The 18,816-nt window shown below is 41.0% G+C and overlaps 1 protein-coding gene across 6 annotated transcripts in view; it reads left to right on the top strand.

Moving 5' to 3' along the window:
• Positions 1-17,583, top strand: part of NAXD (NAD(P)HX dehydratase) — a 62,851-nt gene extending 45,268 nt beyond the window's left edge. For 3 of the 6 annotated variants that reach the window (XM_075918549.2, XM_075918551.2, XM_025182914.3), the window contains 2 exons: positions 10,059-10,179; positions 17,173-17,583. In XM_075918549.2, coding sequence (XP_075774664.1) covers positions 10,059-10,179; positions 17,173-17,323 — 272 coding nt within the window. In that variant the 3' untranslated portion in view covers positions 17,324-17,583. Of the gene's footprint in view, positions 1-2,343; positions 2,464-10,058; positions 10,180-14,053; positions 14,132-17,172 lie in introns of those variants that run through there. The other 3 variants (XM_089775415.1, XM_075918550.2, XR_016348426.1) reach the window with 3 other exon arrangements.
• Positions 17,584-18,816: the final 1,233 nt, after the last annotated feature.

The following is an 18,816-nucleotide window of genomic DNA, read 5'->3' as shown; positions in this document are numbered from 1 at the left end:
AGGGAAGTGAGGTGTGGGAGAATAAAACTGAGCTCTGGAGAAATGTTTGGCTAGAGTTTCCCCTACAATATGTACCAATTCCGACTTACACACAAATTCAACTTAAGAACAAACCTACAGTCCCTATCTTGTACGTAACCCGGGGACCGCCTGTATATGCTGTCAGTCAAAAATATTCTGACTTCCAGTTGTACAGCTGTCTTCTGGAAGTACCGTTAGTGGCCAACAGTGTTTTAGAGCTGTGTGGGATTTCTGCATTCTCTCCCCCCCCCCCCCCTTTTTTTTTTTTTTTTTTTTGCTGCTTCCTTATTGCATATACGTAGGTGTTTTCCTGGATGGTGAAAAGTAAGGGAATAGCGCTGTTCTCCTTTTTGAAAATTGCCCATGCAGCTTCCCACTCCTTGCCTAAATGCATCCTCGGAATCTTCTAGAAGATGGGGCCACTCAGTGTTCACATGCTCGCCTCAGACAGGATTCAGAAGCCGTAAAAGAGGGGGTGTTCCAACTATTTTTCAGTGACTTTTGACCACCGGGTGTAGTGATCTCAGAGAAGGCTTGGTGTCTGAAGTTTCCTCATTGTTTCCTCCTTCCCCTCTCCCAGCACTATTCAGTGCTATTTATTTCATAGTTGTATAGCCAGTCACTTTGATTTTCATTTAAAAAAGAAAAAACAACTTTTTTCACTAAGTGTTATCTGAGACTCTACTGTGTTAGGTTGCTTCTCTTTCTTGTTATATTGATTCCATCAGACCATATATTCACTATTTTCCCTGTCTTGCCTTCTTTGACATCCCAGGCAGCATTGTTGATGTGGCTAAGAAAGCAGTTTTCAGGTCCTGGACTTAATACAGGGCTATGATGTCTGTTACAAATGTTCATGTTTGTCTGTCATGCCTGGTAAGATGTTATAACCAAGACAATTACTTAGTTTTCAAAGTGCATCTCAGACTCCTGTTGACAAAGACGTTCTTTGGACTTGGCCAACTGAATCTGAGGACTTTGTGTTTGGCAATCTTAAGAGATATCTTGATGCCACAGAACTGCTTCTCAAAATGGCATTGAGGAAGCTCAGTGCTGCAACTAAGAGTCAGTCTCCATGCCACATCCCTCCAAGATTTTTAGTCTTTCTTTCTGCTGCTTCATCTGTAACTCTAGTCTCTTGGTCTGTTGTAATTTTTTTCTTTTTTTATCAGAGGAGACAACACACGTGACGATTCCAGTCTGGGGAAAAACCATATAATCTGATTAGAACAGTGGATCCTGGGCACAGTTCCATGTTGTAAAAGATTTGTGCTCCTGCTGGCTACTTTTTTGGTTTGGGGTTTTTTTTTAGTTGCCATTTTCTAATAGTCTTTATCCCTTACCTTTCTCCTCCTAGATGTCTATTCTTTCTTATGCATTTAGCCACTAATCCTTATTGTTTAAATAAGCATCTAGACTTCATCCTTAATATTATTTCTTTCTTTCACATTTAGTGAAAAAAACCTAAAAACTAACTCTGAATATACTACAGAAATGGTAAAAGTTGGAATTTTGAAGATGGACTTTTAGGCTGCTTTGTGCTTAGTTGGTACAAAGATGAAAGCTTTCTCAGGATACAGCTGTCTGTATCAGGGCAAACTGTAGATTGATGAGCATTATGTTTTTAATGAGTACATTAGCTAACTGCATACTTCTCTTCAGGTGATTAAGGTAAATATATAGTCATGACAAATAGTCTTTTTCTTAGGTATTTGAATCTGAGTGAAAGACTAAAGAAGTGCAGTCTATTTAGCTTACTGTGGAACAAGTCACAGGATTACTTGATCAGAGTCTAAAACCTAGATGCAAAGATTTCTGATAGTAGAGAGCCCTTAAACCCAACAGAAAAAAAAGCATAATGAATTCCAGTGACTAGAAGCTGAAGATAGACAAATTCAGAATAAAACAAGACGCATGTTTTTAACATTAAAGTAATTAACCATGGGAACAATTTTCCTAGGGAATTCATGGATTTTTCACTCATTTGCAGTCTTTTTAAATCAAGGTTGGATATCTTTGGAAAGTGCTGGATTCAGAAGCCATTTGGTGCAGTTCTGTGGCCTGTTATTCAGGAGGTCAGATTAGATTATTTTAATGGTCCCTTCTAACCTGTGAATCTGTAAATTATTTATTTACATACATAGTTATGAGAAACCAGTAAACAAAATATTTAGTGTATCCTGGAGAGTGAGTTGTTGTTATGCTTTTAAAAGTATCTGCTTCAAGGTGTGCACTGCCTGCTGCCCAGTGAGCATAATTGGCAAGGCTTTGAATTAAGTTTTATACACATTTTTTCTTTTCTTTTGCAATTCTACATTATAGCCTGCTCTACAGTTGTTGACTTCCAGCTCTACAAAGATGTGCCCCACCATTCTGTTGGTGGGTGATATCAATACCACTACTGATCAGGGCAGGCGTGAGTACTCAACATAAGGGGAAAAGGTAAGTCAGCTTTTATTCAATATGGCACAGCTCTCTAAGGTTTTCTTTTTATTATTCTTTGGAGAACTGGGCAATAATAAAGCGTGGTTATACCGGTTTTTGTTCCTCACAAGTTTAAAATTTAGTCAGGTCCTTGAAGTGTCTGTATTATGACTTCTAAAAATTGATACATGTTTTCCTCCAGCACCATGTCAGTTATTGGCTTCTCTTCCTCAAGGCATCCTAGCGTGAAGACAGTCTGACAAGTAGCCTGCTAGCTTCTTCCCCAAACTTCCCTCTGTCAATAAGTGGTAGCAGTATCTTACCCTCTTCAGTTCCTCTCCTACTGCCAGGAGATATGTGCATGAGAAAGTAGGAAAGCATCAGATGATGGAACTACCTTTCTGTTGAACAGAGGTTAAAAAACCATCTGTTGGCATACATCTGCCAGTCCACTGCCATTCAGATCTCAGATTAAAAGTTCCACACTCTGGATGGCTGGATAAATGGCTGTCCAGCTGCTTTTTATAGTCCCTGCGTTGTTCAGCTGCTTTTGTAATGTCCAGGCATCCAATAGATTATTTTGCTTTCTTAATCAGAGGGACAGGATGTTCGTTCCCTTTCTGTGTCTCCATGTTGGACCTGATTGAGAGATTGAACCAGTGCACTGGAACTGCAATATGCACTACACTGAGCATAGTTTATATTCTCCCTGGAAGTATTCTATGCCACCTGCCATCTTCCGTTCTGCTTCCGTCAAAGAAACAGAGATGACTAGAAAATTAAAATGAAATCTGACTTTTTTTTTTAAATTTTCAAAGAATTTGTGTCTCACTCTCAAGGACCTAGCTAAATTTTAAGTGTGATTAGGGAATAGAACAGTATAAACACCCTTTAAATAAAAGCCAGCTTACCTTTCCCACATCTCTAGAGTGATTACTTCAACCCTAGTGATTAGCATTTATATTGCTGTTCTTTTGCATGCTAGGGCATGTCACAAGGATTTCTTTATGGACCAACCTGCAAATGAGAGAGGTTAAAATGTTACCCATTAGTATGAATAGTTGCCAGATCAAATAAATGTATTGATTGGGGATATAATTCATATTGAAATAGCTTTCTTAAGCTGAATCTTCCATTTAATGAAGCAAAATTATCCTTGATAGCTATCTGAAGCAGCCATGTAAGACTTGTGTGAAAACTGATGTTGTCAGGGAGAAATTTATGGAAGAATATATAACTCTATTGGGGGCCCACTCAGTATGTGAGAATTGCACACATCTTTCATCTGAGGCTCTCTGATTACGTTAAGAAGGTGGATAAGAGGCATTATCCCCAATTAGTAGATGGGGAAACAAGCATGGAGAAAGCTAGGAGACTTGCCTGCGCTAGTACATGCAGGAAGAGGGAATAGTCAGGAATAGAACTCTGCATTTGTGTCTGGGTCTTCTGCAGCCTCATACATATTTCATTTTATATTTTTACAGTAGTCACTTTATTTACCAGTATTACATGTGCATTTGATCATAGCTAGACCTTGCCTATATCTCCCATTTAAAATATGAAGAAAAATAAAAGCCCTGTAAATGTGTATTTATAAAATTAGCCAAATCATTCTGAATAACATCTTACAAATCTAATTGATGGCATATTATGAATAACTTGAATTTTGCTTTGTTGAACATTTTCGTGCATTTTTATTTTTCTGATCATATCTTGCCTTTAGTAGCAAGCAACTGTCTACTCAGTTATAACCTGTTTCCTCTTAACTTTATGATTTTAGAGTGACATTGTTCGTGCTTGATACCAGCAAAATGATTAAATTATTTTTGGAATTTTTAGGAGCATTTCCAGACATTTTGATTTAAAAAAGGAAAAAACATATTTTTCTTTAAGAACAGCTTCTTCACTCTTGGGTTTTGAATGCCTCGTGTGCTACAGATAGGAATACCTTCAGCTCAAAACTTTTTTGGTGTTGGTAGCTGGGCATGAAGGTTCCTAGCTAATGTGTCCTGTTAATATCTGAGCAACTTACAATTTTAACATGTTTTAACCTCAGTATATCCTGGTGAGGTAGGGAAATGCCCATTTTATAGATAGACAGTAAAGCACAAGAGATTAAATGGTATCTTAGGTTCACATAGGAAGTCTATGACCGAGCCAGGAAATAAATCAGGTCCACTGGACCAACAGAACCACTGATCATCTTTGCTCTGTACCTCATGTCCTATGCTCAGAGGCTACGTCTACACTGCCAATTTTGCCAGCAGTGAGTATGCAAATGAGGTGTTGATTAGCATACTGCTGTGCCTCACTTGCATAATTTATGCATGCTGTTTTTGCGGGAAGGGGAGAGTAGTGTGAACGTGGGGTTGAGGTTTTTTGCGCAAAAACCCTGTTTTCTGCAAGATCAGTAAACCTCCTTTTTTGGGGCATAAGGATCTTGCGGAAAACAGGTTTTTTTTTTTTGTTTTTTTTTTTCAAAAACCCCATGTCCACCCACTTTTTTTGCACAAAAACTGTGCATAAATTATGCAAATGAGGCACTGTGGTATGCTAATCTGTCTCATTTGCATACTCGCTGCCAGCAAAACGGGCAGTATAGATGTAGCCATAGAGTTTAAGGCCAGAAGGTGACCATTTCATGAACTAATGTGAACTACAGTATGACACAGACCTTTGCATTTCACCCAGTTATCCCTATATGGAGCACAATCACTTGTTTGGCTAAAGCTAATCTTCCTGAAGGCAGCTAGTCTTCATAGTTGTTGCAGTGGTTGCTCGCTCTCTCTCTTAAAATTCTGTACCTGACTTCTAATTTTATTTGTCTGCATTTGGCTTCTAGCCATTGGTTTTTGTTATGCCTTTCTCTGCTAAAAAAAAAAAAAAGCCCCTTTATACCTGTTATTTTCTCTCTGAGATGATAACTTACATACTGTAATCAGGTCACCTCTCCATCTTCTTTTTGGTAAAATAAACAAATTGAGTTCTTTGAGTTTGTTGATATAAGATATTTCTTTTACCACAAAAATAATTTTTGTGGCTCTTTTCCGCACCATTTCTGAATTTTTTTTTCAACATTATTTTTAAAATATGGGCATCAGAACTGGACACAGTTTTCCAGTATCTGTTTTACCAGTGCGCTGTAAAGAGGTAAAATAATACTTGCATTTGCTTATTCTCTGGGGATAGATCCAAGGATCACATTAGTCCAATTTTGCAATAGCGTTGTGTGGAAGCTCATGTTTAGTTTGTCCACTGTGTTACCTAAATTCTTTTCAGAGTGACTGCTTTCCAAAATACAGTTACCCCTTCTACAGGAGTGGCCTACATTCTTTGAAATTGGCTGTATCAAAATGTATTTTATGTGAATGGGCCAGAGTAGAGAGTTACTTCCTCAATATTTACCATTTTGCCAATCTTTGTCTCATTCACAGATTTTTATCAGCAGTGGTTTTATAATTTCCAAATTATTGATGAAAATATTGAATATTGCTGAGCTTTACCTAGATCTCCTACTGGAAACATCCCATTCAGTGATGATTCCTAATTGACAGCTACTTTTTAAAACTTATCAGCCAGTTTTCTAATCTGTTCAACAAGAGCTCAATTGATACTGTACCATACAAGTTTTACGAGTGTTGTGATATACTAAGTTAAACACCTTGCAAGAAGTCTTGAATTTATTATCTCAGTTACCTTTATCAACCAAATTTACAATGTCTGCAAAGAATGGAATCCAATTTATTTGCAAGGACTATTTTCTATAAAGTCATATAGACTTGTATTAATTTATATTCCTATTATTTATCAAGTTAATCCCATGGCAGCTCTTCTGTTACAGTTTTGGGGTTGATGTCAGGCTAACCAACCTGTATTTATCCAGATCGTCCTGCTTGCAGTTTTTGAATATTAGCACATTAGCACTTTTCCAGTCTTCTAGAATTTCCCCAGTATGCCTTGATTTATTCATAATTAACATCATCAGGCGAGAGATCTCATCAGCCAACTCTTTTAGAACTCTAGTGCAGGTTGTGCAGGCCTGCTGATTTAAAGATATTTATCCTTTACAATTCTGGTCTAACATCTCTTTAATGGACTGGAAAGTACTTCATCCTTGTATGATACAAGTACACCATCTTGCTTCTTTCCAAATACAGAACAAAAATGTTTAATTCTCTTCTGCACCATTTAATAACAACTTACCGCCTCTGTCTAGTGATGGACCACAACTGCCACTAGCTACCATTGTTTCATGTAGGATATGTGGAAGGACAGTTTTCATCGTCTTTCCTATCCCTTTTTGCAAAGCACTGTTGCTCACATTGACCTCTGGGGAAGAGCTCCTATCTAAATTCTCAGTACTGCAGAACCTGTTTCCAAGATAAAGTAACTTACAGTTCCTTTGGAGGTCAAAGAAGTCTCTAACTGAGCTGTTCAGATTTTTGAAAGTGTCGTGAAGACATATTCTTGGAGGCTCTGCCGGTCCATCAGTTTATGCCTTTGTTGCTGCTTAGAAGTATTTATTCCTTTTTATCTGTTTTAATTTTTTTAAACTTTCACGGGTCCTAATACTAATAATCAACCTTTTTGCACTGCTTACAGAAGCATATCAACTTTCTATCCTGAAACATATCTTGAGTCACTAAGTGTCCAAGAATGAAAATCTTGTGAGGATGGTACCTTTTTCCAGTATTTAAATTACATATATGTAATTCTGCTTCTTTGAAGCGTCCTACTGATTTGTGCCCCATCATCTCTGCTCATGTGGGGGAGAGGAGATTTTTGGGAGGGAGAGGGTCTGCTTTTCTTTCCCTACTAGGTACATATGAGGCTCGCAGAAATCTTTTTACTTTTAAGGTTTTTTAAATAATTGGTTTAGTTTGAAGATCAGTTGCTTCCTACACAATTCAGAACTGACTAGAAAGCTAAGGAGCTGTGAGGTTGTGGTAGATGGTGATACATGACTACTAGGCAGGAGCTGCTTAGCTGCCACTTGGAAGGCCCCCCCAAAAAAGCAAAAGCTTTGGATGGAGGATTTTCCATCCTGCCTCCTGCCAAGAGTTCACATACTTCCAGTGACAATCTTGTGAGATGTTATCTGAGAATAGCAGAATTAGAGAGATGTTTTTTTCCCCTGGCTATATACCTTAGTCACACAGCTAACTCAAAACCTCCAGCCTTTGAGAGTTGACACACAAATAGTACTCACCAAGAAACATGTTCACAACCTAATTTGGATGGGCATGGAAGGAAAGGAAAAGGAGAAGTGATTGGAAAAATTAACTTCTGGACATGTGGTGATGGCATCTGCTAAAATGTTAGTGATTAATGAATCCATGCTCTCTTCATGAAACCAGCAAAGCACAGTTGCTGAGCCTGTTGAGCCCAGATTGCTGCTGAGACACCTGGCAGAAGAGATGGTCTCATGGTATATTTCTCCTCCATGCTCACCAACAGAGAATATACAGCTTTAGAGCTGAACTTGAAAGACTGTGATTAAGCCCTTGCAGCTCAATATGTGGAAAACAGAGGAATGTGATCCTGTGGGCAGTAGGAGTTAGATTACAGCAAAACTATTTGCATGCCCATACTATCTTGAATTCACTCCATGAAGAAGTCAGTGTGACAGTGAACCCTGGGTACTTTCAGAATAAAAACTGCAAAATCTAATATTGTGATGCAGCCTTTCCGTAGTAACGCTGCTTATAAAGAACAGAAGAAAATCTGTTGCAGAGATCTGAACTTGCCCCTTCTCTCTTCATACTTGATGAAAAGGCTTTAAAAGATGTTTTTAATAATTGAAAGATGTGTTTAGAAATGGGTGATAGTCTTCTTTAAAAACATCATAATAAAAGCTCAACTTCAATGTATACCTCAAACTAAAAAACATGATAAAAGACCCAAACAAGGGCTTCCATGGTTCAACCACCAAGTAAAAGAAGCTGAGAGAGAAAGAGAAAGGCATCATTTAAAAAATGGAAGTTAAATCCTAGCGAGGAAAACAGAAAGGAGCATGAACTCTGTCAAATGAAGTGTAAAAATATAATTAGGAATGCCAAAAAGGAATGTGAACAGCTAGCCAAAAACTCAAAAGTAATAGCAAAATTTTTTTAAGTACATCAGATGGAGGAAGCCTGCTAAACAACCAGCAGGGGCCAGTAGACATCAAAAGGCTAAAGGAGCTCTGTCATAGAATACTAGAACTGGAAGGGACCTCGAGAGATCAAGTCCAGTCCCCTGCCCTCAAAGCAGTTCCAAGCACAGTCTATATCATTACCACTCAAGTAAGATAATTGCGGAGAAACTAAATGAATTTTTTGCATCTTTGTGGTTGAGTATGAGAGAGTATCCCAAACCTCAGCCATTCTTTTTAGGAGACAAATATGAGGAACTGTCCCAGATGGAGGTGTTATGAGGTTAAAAAGAGGAAACAAAGGGAAGGAATAAATGTCAGTTTTCATAACGGTGGGAGGTAACTAGTGGTGCCCACAGTGATCTGTACTGGGACCAATCCTATTCAACATATTCATAAATGATCTGGAGAAAGGGATAAGCTATGAGATGGCAGAATTTGCAGGTGATACAAAATTGCTGAAGATAAGTCCAAAACAGACTGTAAGGAGCTTCACGAGGGAGCTCTCAAAATGTACAAAATGATGGGAACTAATTAGCTGCTACCATGCGAGAGAGATGTTGGATTCGTTGCAAATTTTTCTCTGAAAATATCCACTCTGTGTGCAGCAGCAATCAAAAAAGCAAAGTGTTAAGAATCATTAAAAAGGGATAGAGAATAAGATAAAGAATAACTCATGGCCTCTATAATAAATCCATGGTATGTCAACATCTTGAATACTACATGCAGATGTGGTCACCTCATCTCAGAAAGATATCTTAGCATTGGAAAAAGGTCAGAAAAGGGCAACATAGGGGTTTGGAACGGCTTTCACACGAGGAGAGATTAATAAAACAGGTACTTTTAGCTTAGAAGAGAAGGCTGAGGGGGTATATGATACTGGTCTTCTAAAATCATGAGTGGTATGGAGAAAGTTATTGTTCCCATAACGTAAGAACTACAGGGGTGGGGATCACCAAATGAAATTAATAGGTACCAGGTTTAAAAAAACCCCACAAAAATAGGATTTTTTTTTTCCACACAACAGTCAACCCATGAAACTCCTTCTTAGAGGATGTCGTAAAGGCCAAGACTATAACAAGGTACAAAAAAGCTAGATAAATTCAGCATAGGTCTGTTAATGGCTGTTAGCAAGGATGGGCAGGAATGGTGTCCTGAGCCTCTGTTTACCAGAAGTTGGAAATGGGCAGCAGGGGATGGATCACTTGATGATTCCCTGTTCTGTTCATTCCCTCTGGGGCACCTGGCATTGGACACTGTTAAAATACAGAATACTGGACTAGATGCACCTTTGATCTGACCCAGTATGGCTGTTCTTACATTAAAGTAAATTCTAACCTGACCCTTTCTTCTCAGAGAAGAAATGTTCTAGCATAACATTGCATTTTGTGGTTCCTCCACCCTCACAGCCATGGTAGTATGTCATGTGAATAGAGGATAAGTATACATGACCCCCTTTATTTTATTTGTTTCTTTATAGTGCTTGTATGCAGTCATGAAGGAAGCAGCCGAAGATGTGGTGGACAAGGGGACCTTCTTTCAGGTTCTCTTGGAGTGTTGGCACACTGGGCATTTCTTGCTGGACCAGAAAAAACTAATGGGTATGATTTCATTAGTTACTACTTTTATCTCCTGTGGAAATGTTAAGAAACAGAAACAATCAGAATTTGGGGATAGGGCACTGACAAACTTTGTGTTGTAGAGAAGACAGTCCTCTTTGTAATCATTCTGATTTTGATGAAGTCTATAAACCTTGGGTTTAAACCCAACTGACCTGCTAAAGGTCTTTCTCCCATGGCAGTGGACACTCCAATTGCCTGAGGTGTCTGGATACCCTGTCTACTTGAAGTTCTAAAGCATGGAATATTTCCTAGCTCCAGATGTCTGCTCTCTCCCCTGCTCCACTATATCATCCTTAACATCTCAGGCCACTCTAGTGTCTGCTGGAATCTTGTCAGCGGCCCTAGACACAAGACTTTCAGGAAGAAGCAGCATAGTTCCCCAAGCAGGGAAGCAAGGATGGGCCACTCCAAAACATTTAAAAGGAGACCTTGCAACTCTCAAAGATATCACTGAGGCTTTGTGTCAGGTACTGAGGCACTAGTATTGCATATAGTTTTCCAAATGGATAAACCCTATACCCTCAGGGCACCATCTACATAGGTACCATCTGACACCTTGGCATCGCAACACACACAGTCCTACCTTACATGCTTCAGTACCATCATCTTACTATAACTCTGAGGTCAGAGAAGGTCTAACTGACTCTCTAGTACCTCGTTTGCCAGCTTCTTCTGGATACCCACTTTGGTGCTGACCCCGTGTTTGGCCATTGGCTATCATTGCCCTCCATTGCCTTCCATGTTTATTCTAAGAGGGGTGGGCAAGATTCTGTGGCCTGCACTGTGCAGGGGGTCAGACTAGATGATCATAATGGTCCCTTCTGACCTTAAAGTCTATGAGTCTATGAGTCTATGAGTCTATGTTCTTGTCCACAGAGCACCTTGTATTTCCAGAAGAATTGGAGTCTCTCATTTGAATGATGTCTTTCATAGTCCTCTTCCTAGTGCAGCCTTGACACCTGCAAGTCAATTCTCAATTGGTCCTTCAACCGTTTGGTACTAGCAATGATATGTGGGGCTTCCCCTCCCCCCCCCCCCCCCCTTATTTCAGGGGCTAATACTGTGGGCTCTGAGATTTTGGTACAGGACTCTACCTCTATATCATACTATCATGCTTCCATAAAACTGTTTAACAATGAGCATCTCCCAGAACTGACCAAATCTCCTAGGCATACAAACTGTGATAGGGCTGGGCAATATTTTTTTGGGGAGGGGGAGCCACTCCAAAGATTTTGGAAAGTGGTCAAGGACCACACTCTTACATGATATTAATGGAGGAGGTGCGGGGTCTGGGGTGGAGTTTGTGGTAAGGGATTGAGGTACAGGAGGGAGAGTAGAGTCTGGGTAGGGAGTTTAGTTGAAAACAGTTGTGACCTACAGCAGGAGACAGGTGCAGGGTTTTGGAATGTAACTTAGTGTAGGGGACTGAGGTGCAGGAGTTCGGTTTGTAAGCTAGAGTAGAAGGGGATTGTGATCTGGGGCAGAGGATTGGGGTGCCAGATCTGGGAGAGGGTATGGGTGCAGGAGGGGGGGCAGAGGATTTGTGTATGTTGAGTGGGAGGGCAGAGGGTTGGGAAAGAGAAGAGATGGAGTGCCAGAGGTAGGCTCTGGCCAGGAGACTTACCAGTCAGCAGCCCTGCCTCCCTGCAGAACTAAATGCTTGAAGAGCTTAAAAAGTTTCTGACAGCCAGCCCGACCGCCCCGCACCTGCACAGGCTTGCATGGCCATGTGCTTGTGTGAATAACTGAGCCAGAGGGAAGGGAACTAGTGATTCATGGCTGCCTGTTGTTCTAACAGGCAGCTCCCATTGGCCAGTTTCTGGCCAGAAGCCAGCCAATGGGATTGTGCTGGGGGTGGGAGTTATGCCTGAAGCTTTCCCCCCTCACAGTTTTTAAAAAGAAACGACTCCTCAGCTGTGTTTCTGAGTAGTGTGCAGGGCTCCCAGGGGAGCCTACCTGGGGCTCCCCACAGCATTCATGGGCCAGATCTGCCATATTTTGCCTAGGCCTGCTTAAGATAAGTTAAGTCCCAGGCAGACAGTGAACAGCTAAAAAAGGATCTCTCAAAACTGGGTTACTGGACAACAAAATGACAGATGAAATTCAATGCTGATAAATGCAAAGTACTGCACATTGGGAAACACAATCCCGACTATACATATAACATGGGATCTAAATTAGCTGACGAAGTGGATCTTTGCCCACGAAAGCTTATGCTCCTACACTTCAGTTAGTCTATAAGGTGCCACAGGACTCCTCATCAAATTAGCTGTTGTTATTGAAAAAAAAAGATCTTGGAATTATTGTGGACAGTTCTCTGAAAACATCCACTCAATGTACAGTGGCAGTCAAAAAAGCAAACAGAATGATGGGAACCGTTAAGAAAGGGATAGAAAATAAAACTGAAAATATATTGATTTTTGTACAGTAAAACTCCAATTATCCGGCATCCAGTGGTCCGGTACTCCCAATAGTCTGGCACCAACTGGAACCTGGAAGAGCTCCGACAGCTGCTTCAAGAAGTTTAGTCAGTTACACTACTTGATCCACAGGTGACAGGCTCCCAATTTCTTTCCTCTACTGCCTCTGGTGGGGCGGTGGGGAACGGCGCAGCAAGGGCTGAACCCTCCACCGTTTTGCAGGAAGGCAAAGCCTGCAAGTGACGGGGGTAGAGGGGGGGTGAGAGGGCGGTAGTGTAATTGACTAACAACTTCTTGAAGCAGCTGCCTGCCTCTCACCCCCTCTCTGCCACCGCCGCTTGCAGGCTTTGCCTCCCTGCAAAATGGCAGCGGGTTCAGCCCTCGCTGCACTGTTCCTCGCCAAGCTCCTGCCCCCACTGGAGGCAGTGTGGTCCCAGCAGACCAGTCACAGCCCCCCCCACCACAGTACCTCCCGATAGTCTGTCATATCCAATAATCCAGCACCACTTGGATCCCAAAGGTGCCGGATTATCAGAAGTCTACTGTATAAATCCACAGTATACCCACATCCTGAATATTAGGTGCCAATGTGGTTTCCTCATCTTAAAAAAGATGTTTTAGAATTGGAAGAGGTTCAGGAAAGGGGCAAGAAAAATTAGGGATATGCAACAGCTGCCATATGAGGAAAGATTAGTAAGACTGGGATTTTTCAGCTTGGGAAAGAGATGACTAATGGGGATCTGACTGAGGTCTATAAAAATGACTGGTGGTGAGAAGTAGATAAGTGTTATTTACTCATAACACAAGAAGTAGGAGTCACCAAATGAAATGAATAGTCAGCAGATTTAAAACAAACAAAAGGAAGTATTTTTTCACACAACACGCAGTGAACATGTAGAACTCCTTGCCAGAAGATGTTGTGAAGGCCCAGGCTTTAACAGGCTTTAAAAACAAACTAGTTGAGTTCATGGAGGACAGATCTCTCAGTGGCTATTAGCAAGGACGGACAGAGGTGGTGTCCCTAACCTCTGTTTGTCAGAAGCTGAGAATGGGTGACAAGGAAAGGATCACTTGATTGCTATTTGTTTGTTTTATCTGAGGCTCCTGGCATTGGCCACTATAGGAAGACAGGATACTACTGAGCTAATGGACCTTTTGCTCTGATGCAGTGTGGCTGTTCTTCTGGTTTGGCTCACTATGACATTGCAGTATTCCCAAACTTGCAAAACTGGCTGATCAGGCCTACAGCTTCAGTTGGCAGCCTCTAAGGTACTACCTATTCTAATCCCTGGGCCTTCTCATCACTTTTCAGAAATCTATTTTAACGCTAATAAAACAAAATGATAGGCCCTACCCTGGACTCTCTAATAGGCAGAGACTAACTACACAAATGCAGGTTTTCCATACTAACCAATCTAATTTTGATGGTACAGCACAGTCCACAAACAGCTGTTTGGACCTGCCTGAAGCTCTTGGGCCTCATGTCAGCTTCCTCATTTGTAGCACCATATGTAAGTCTCCATCTCAGATGTTTTCAAATATGTTTACTTGGAGTATACTCTGATCTTAGATAGCCTTTGCAAATGTGCCACATTGTTGCATAGATTCCTTACTCTCTGCCATGGTGGAAGGACCCTTGGAAGGTTTGCATGGGAACTCCTTTCTCTGTTTCCACCACTAGAGATTCTGACAATAGATGCTCTATTGGAACGGGCAAGGGGACAGCGCACAGGGTAATGCTCCATATTAACCAGCTCTTCCTGCACATTTATAGAGGGCCATCATGATAATGCTGGACAACAAGGGAGCAATGCATTACATTAATTGTCAGGGTTGAGAGTGATCCTAGTCCTACGAAGAGGCTCTAAGCTGTAAAATTGGTACTTTTCCATTTGATGTGAGAGATCAGCTGCCTATCTAGCAGGCATCCAGAATACAATTGCAGAGACTTCTGGTGGGACCACCAATGGGAACTCAGACGCTGTTTTACGCAGCATCTGCCAGACTTTGCGTCTCAGTAACGTACACCTTTCTTGCCACTCTGAACAATGCAGAAAATCACCTTTCAGTTCACTGGGAGATGCGCAGATGATGCTGTAGCATTTTACCTAGCTGGTTGATCTGGCCTGCAGGTACCCTGCCACTCCCCCGCCCCCAGGCCCTGATTGCCCTGGGGGCGGGGGAGATTGCAAAGTCTTCCCCACCAGGGGCACACGGTGCTAAGAGTCAACCACCAGGGTTGACTAATCACTGCATGCCCCTGGCAGGGGCAGGGAGTGACAGACTTTTTGTGCTTCCCCCCAGGCCCTGATTGACCTGGTGGCAGGAACAGTGTGCAAAGTCTCCTGCTGCTGCTAGGGGCGCAGGCACTCAGAGGGAACCGTCAGTTTTTCAGAACAGCTGTCATTTCTTGAGGGAGGTGGGGGAAAAGGCTTTATGTGCTTCCTTCATTCCCAGACCAATCAGGGTCTGTGGGCGGGGAAGCTCAGAAGTGTCCTGGCTCTGCCTCTTCCACTTGAGACTCTATCCCTTCTGGGGCAGCCTAAGATCACTTCAGATATTTCTGAAGTGACCCCCTGTCAAAAATTATTGCCCACCCTTGGCATAGGAGCATGCACATCTTACAGAGAAGTACTCAGAGTCAAAACCTCTCCTAGAACTTGTGTTACTGTAAGGTAAATAATATCTCCTTGGTTAACATCTGATCCTTCTGGCTTGTTACTTGTTAATCCATTTGTTCCAATATCTCAATCGCTTTCTCTTTCTGAACAGTAGATTTTGATTAGGTATCTCCCCAATGTCATTCTTGATGATTTCTTTACATCAACTTAGTTTCTCTGCCATGTCCTTATCTTAATTGTTCCTTTTATGGTGCTGAGCCACAGGAAAAAAAAATTCTGCTATGCACAATTTCTACAAGTAAAGAGTTTTCTGGCACAGGTGATAGGGGTATGCTTCATTCTGCCTGTTTATATAAAACATCAGTGTCTTGTCTGTAAGAATTGACACACACTTGCCATCTGGGGGGTTGGAACACTTGGCAGGCAGGCTAGGTGAACTACCCTGAGCTCCTTGACATTGATGTTTTGTAGGTCACCAAGTGAGCCCCCTCATCCCTTTGCTGACCCATCTGTAATGTGACATTGATGGTTTGGTTCTCGAGAATGGGGCTCTTTCACCTACTGCCTGTGGGGGTTCAGTCACCAAAGAAGGAAATGTGACAACCGTGTCCAGGTGGTGTCAGCCTGACATGTATACTGCACCTGTCAGGCCTGAAGAGGTCTGAGCTATAAGGTCTCATGCTGCATCATGTAAGCGCCTGATGCCATATGTCCCAGGAGCTGTAGGTACTTCATTGCTCTTTTAGTTTCTGAGGTTCCCTGAGAGGAACCCTGTTGCTCAAAACAGAATTTGTGGGAGGAAGGCTCTGACCTGGACTGAATTGAGGGTTGCCCCTAATGAATTCTATACTTTGAACCAGGAAGAAAATAGAATTCTGCATATTTATGAACAGACTGAAGTTATGGAAAGTGGGCAGCCTCTAGTTAAATAAACCTTTTTGGCAGAAAGGTCTAATTATTGGCATCTCTGGCTTTGGGAGTTGGACCCTGTTCACCTTGCTGCATTCACTTATTGGCTGCTAGTACCACAAGTGACCTAAGTGGAGGATGGGTTAGAGGCAGTCAAAGGCCTTGGCTGGAACAAAGTATTGTCCATCTTTTTCTTCCTTGGTCGCAGGGATGCTAGGGCATGTTAGAAGGCCTTGATATAAGGTCCAAAGTGGCTTCACTCAAGGGCAAAGCTATTTGTTGGCTCCCAAGGGAGGCTTACAATTCGGCCCTTTCTACCTGTTCTAAGAGCACACTACGCCAAGGGGCACCAGCACTAACCCAATGGATACCATTGAGGGAAAAACTTTCTGGCGGCAGCGCTTAGGATGAGCGCACTCCTACTTTGGAATAGACATGAGCAAGCACTTGAAGGGGAGATTTGGTACTAACAAATGTAAAACCCTACTCCCCAGGAAAAGGAAATAAAATACACAGCTACAAGATAGGAATGGAACTAAGCACTCATCCATTACACTGAAGCAAGTCTGTTTTTTATCTTGTCCTTCTGTCCTAATATTACTTTTTATATAATTGAGTACTGTATTGCAGTAGGAGGGATGGAGGGGAGATATATTTTCATACTATGGACTATTAGGCTAGAAATCCAATTGTGAATGCAAGAACTATAAGGTGGTAAATAAGGATAAATGTGCTTCATTTTAACATTGAGTAACTCAAGCTATAGAAAATGTAAGCATCAAGATGGTAAATGCAAGCATAGAAGAATCTCAGAATTAGTAAGGGAAATCATTCATGCCTATAAATTACAATACTACTAAATTCAGTAGCAAGGCAACAATGTATTTCAGCTGAATTTAATTTTTACTGCAAACCTCTGTCCTTCATAAACCACTGCCTTTTGGGATTGTATAAGGTTCCCCTTTGTAAAATACTGTTTAAAGAAAATTAACATGAAGCTTTTTTCCTTTTTTTTTCTTTAGTCAAAATCCATTTCTAGTGGCTGCATTTGGAGCTTGTTCGCTTACAAGACAGTGTAACAGCCAAGCCTTTCAAAAATTTGGACGTTCAATGACTACATCTGATATGGTTTCAGAAGTTGGAACAGCTTTTAACAAACTTTTTGAAACCTGAAGCCAAAGCAGCAAAGAAGGAAGAAAAGAACAACGGCTACAACAGTAATTACATTTACAGTAGAATATACTTAAGTAATGCACCCTTTCAAGTGCTGTAGCAGCATTGGTATGCTAGGTAGATTTTTTTTTTTTTAAAAGACTAGAAAAATGATTAATGTAGATATTTTTTAAGAGTTTGGAATAAAAAAAATGTTTTGGCTGAAATATGCTGTAGTTGCAGATCTGTTATATAATATAATAAAACTAAAGTGAAAAGTATTCCTCAGTTCTTTTTCATGGTTATTGAGCAATAACTAAAGTGTGTGTGAACTGCAAAAATGCACTTGATTCTTAAGAAGAAAGTAAAATTCTTCCACCAGCTACACTGAATTTTTTGGCCTGCATCAAGGTAGTCATGATTTTATTAGACTCTGTATCTAGAATTAGCTACTGCACTTCATTTTTTTTCTATCTTAATATTTTCCCCTCTTTGGAAGTTTGAGAGTTGCTTTCAGTTTTGAATGTAATTGGTTGCCTTTGCCTAGTCCTGGTCACTGAGGCGGCAATATCTAATTTGAAATTCTTGCTCTTCATTTTTCAGAAAAAAAATCTGAATACAGGGGAAAATAGGGGGGGGGGAACCTCCTTACAATAAGAATTTACTCAGAAGTATTGGCATGAAATATAGGAATTATGTTTAGCTCAAATAATTTACTTTGTATTCCATCTCCTGCTGTCAACTAAAATGTAAAATGCAACACAATGCAAAATAATTTGAAGAAAAGGTACGAGGTGTGGGGAAGAACTAGTGATATTTAAATGGTCAAAAATGTTGGTGATTGTACAAGGTTGAGTGCTTTTATGTCAGCTCAAAACAAGTTATAACTCAAATTGCTGTAGTACAGCTCTGAGCACATTTCTGTGTATATGCACATATGGCTGGCTATTGCCAGCATAAATAATAATAGAGGAGACAGCTGCACTTAGTTATATGGCATTAGTCCAGTAAGGGACTGCACTGGACCCGGGGGATAGAAGAACAGTGGGGGTGCTCAAGCTTTGGCTGTAACAAGGTTTTTAAGCTGGATCATCATTTAGCAGGTAGGGCTTTAGTATCAAGGAGGACAGATCAGCTGTTCCATGTGTGTCTTGCTTCTGGGCTGAGTAGATGGCAGGCAGAAATAAATGAGAAGTTGAGAGAGATTTGTGTAGCCTGGGTTTCTTAAACTTGTGGAAGTGCAACCTAGTACTGGGGCAAAACTAATTTATGGGGAGGAGGGGTCAGAAGTACATTTGTTTCAGTAAGTACCAACTTCTTGCCCTGTGGTTTAGCCTACAGTCTAATTCAGTTTTCATATTCATTAGAGTATAGGGACTAATTAATTACTAGATGCTATATAGACATTTAAATTTTTTTTTCAGTGGCCTATTTCTAGAACAGTGTTTAGTACCATATGTATCAGTTGGATTGCACTTTCACATCTTGTAATAACTTCCTAAAGGCTGTTCTGA

Source organism: Pelodiscus sinensis, chromosome 1 (genome assembly GCF_052426305.1).
Source record: "Pelodiscus sinensis isolate ZL-2025 chromosome 1, ASM5242630v1, whole genome shotgun sequence".
Lineage (NCBI taxonomy): Eukaryota > Metazoa > Chordata > Testudines > Trionychidae > Pelodiscus > Pelodiscus sinensis.
This window is presented reverse-complemented; position numbering and strand designations above follow the sequence as displayed.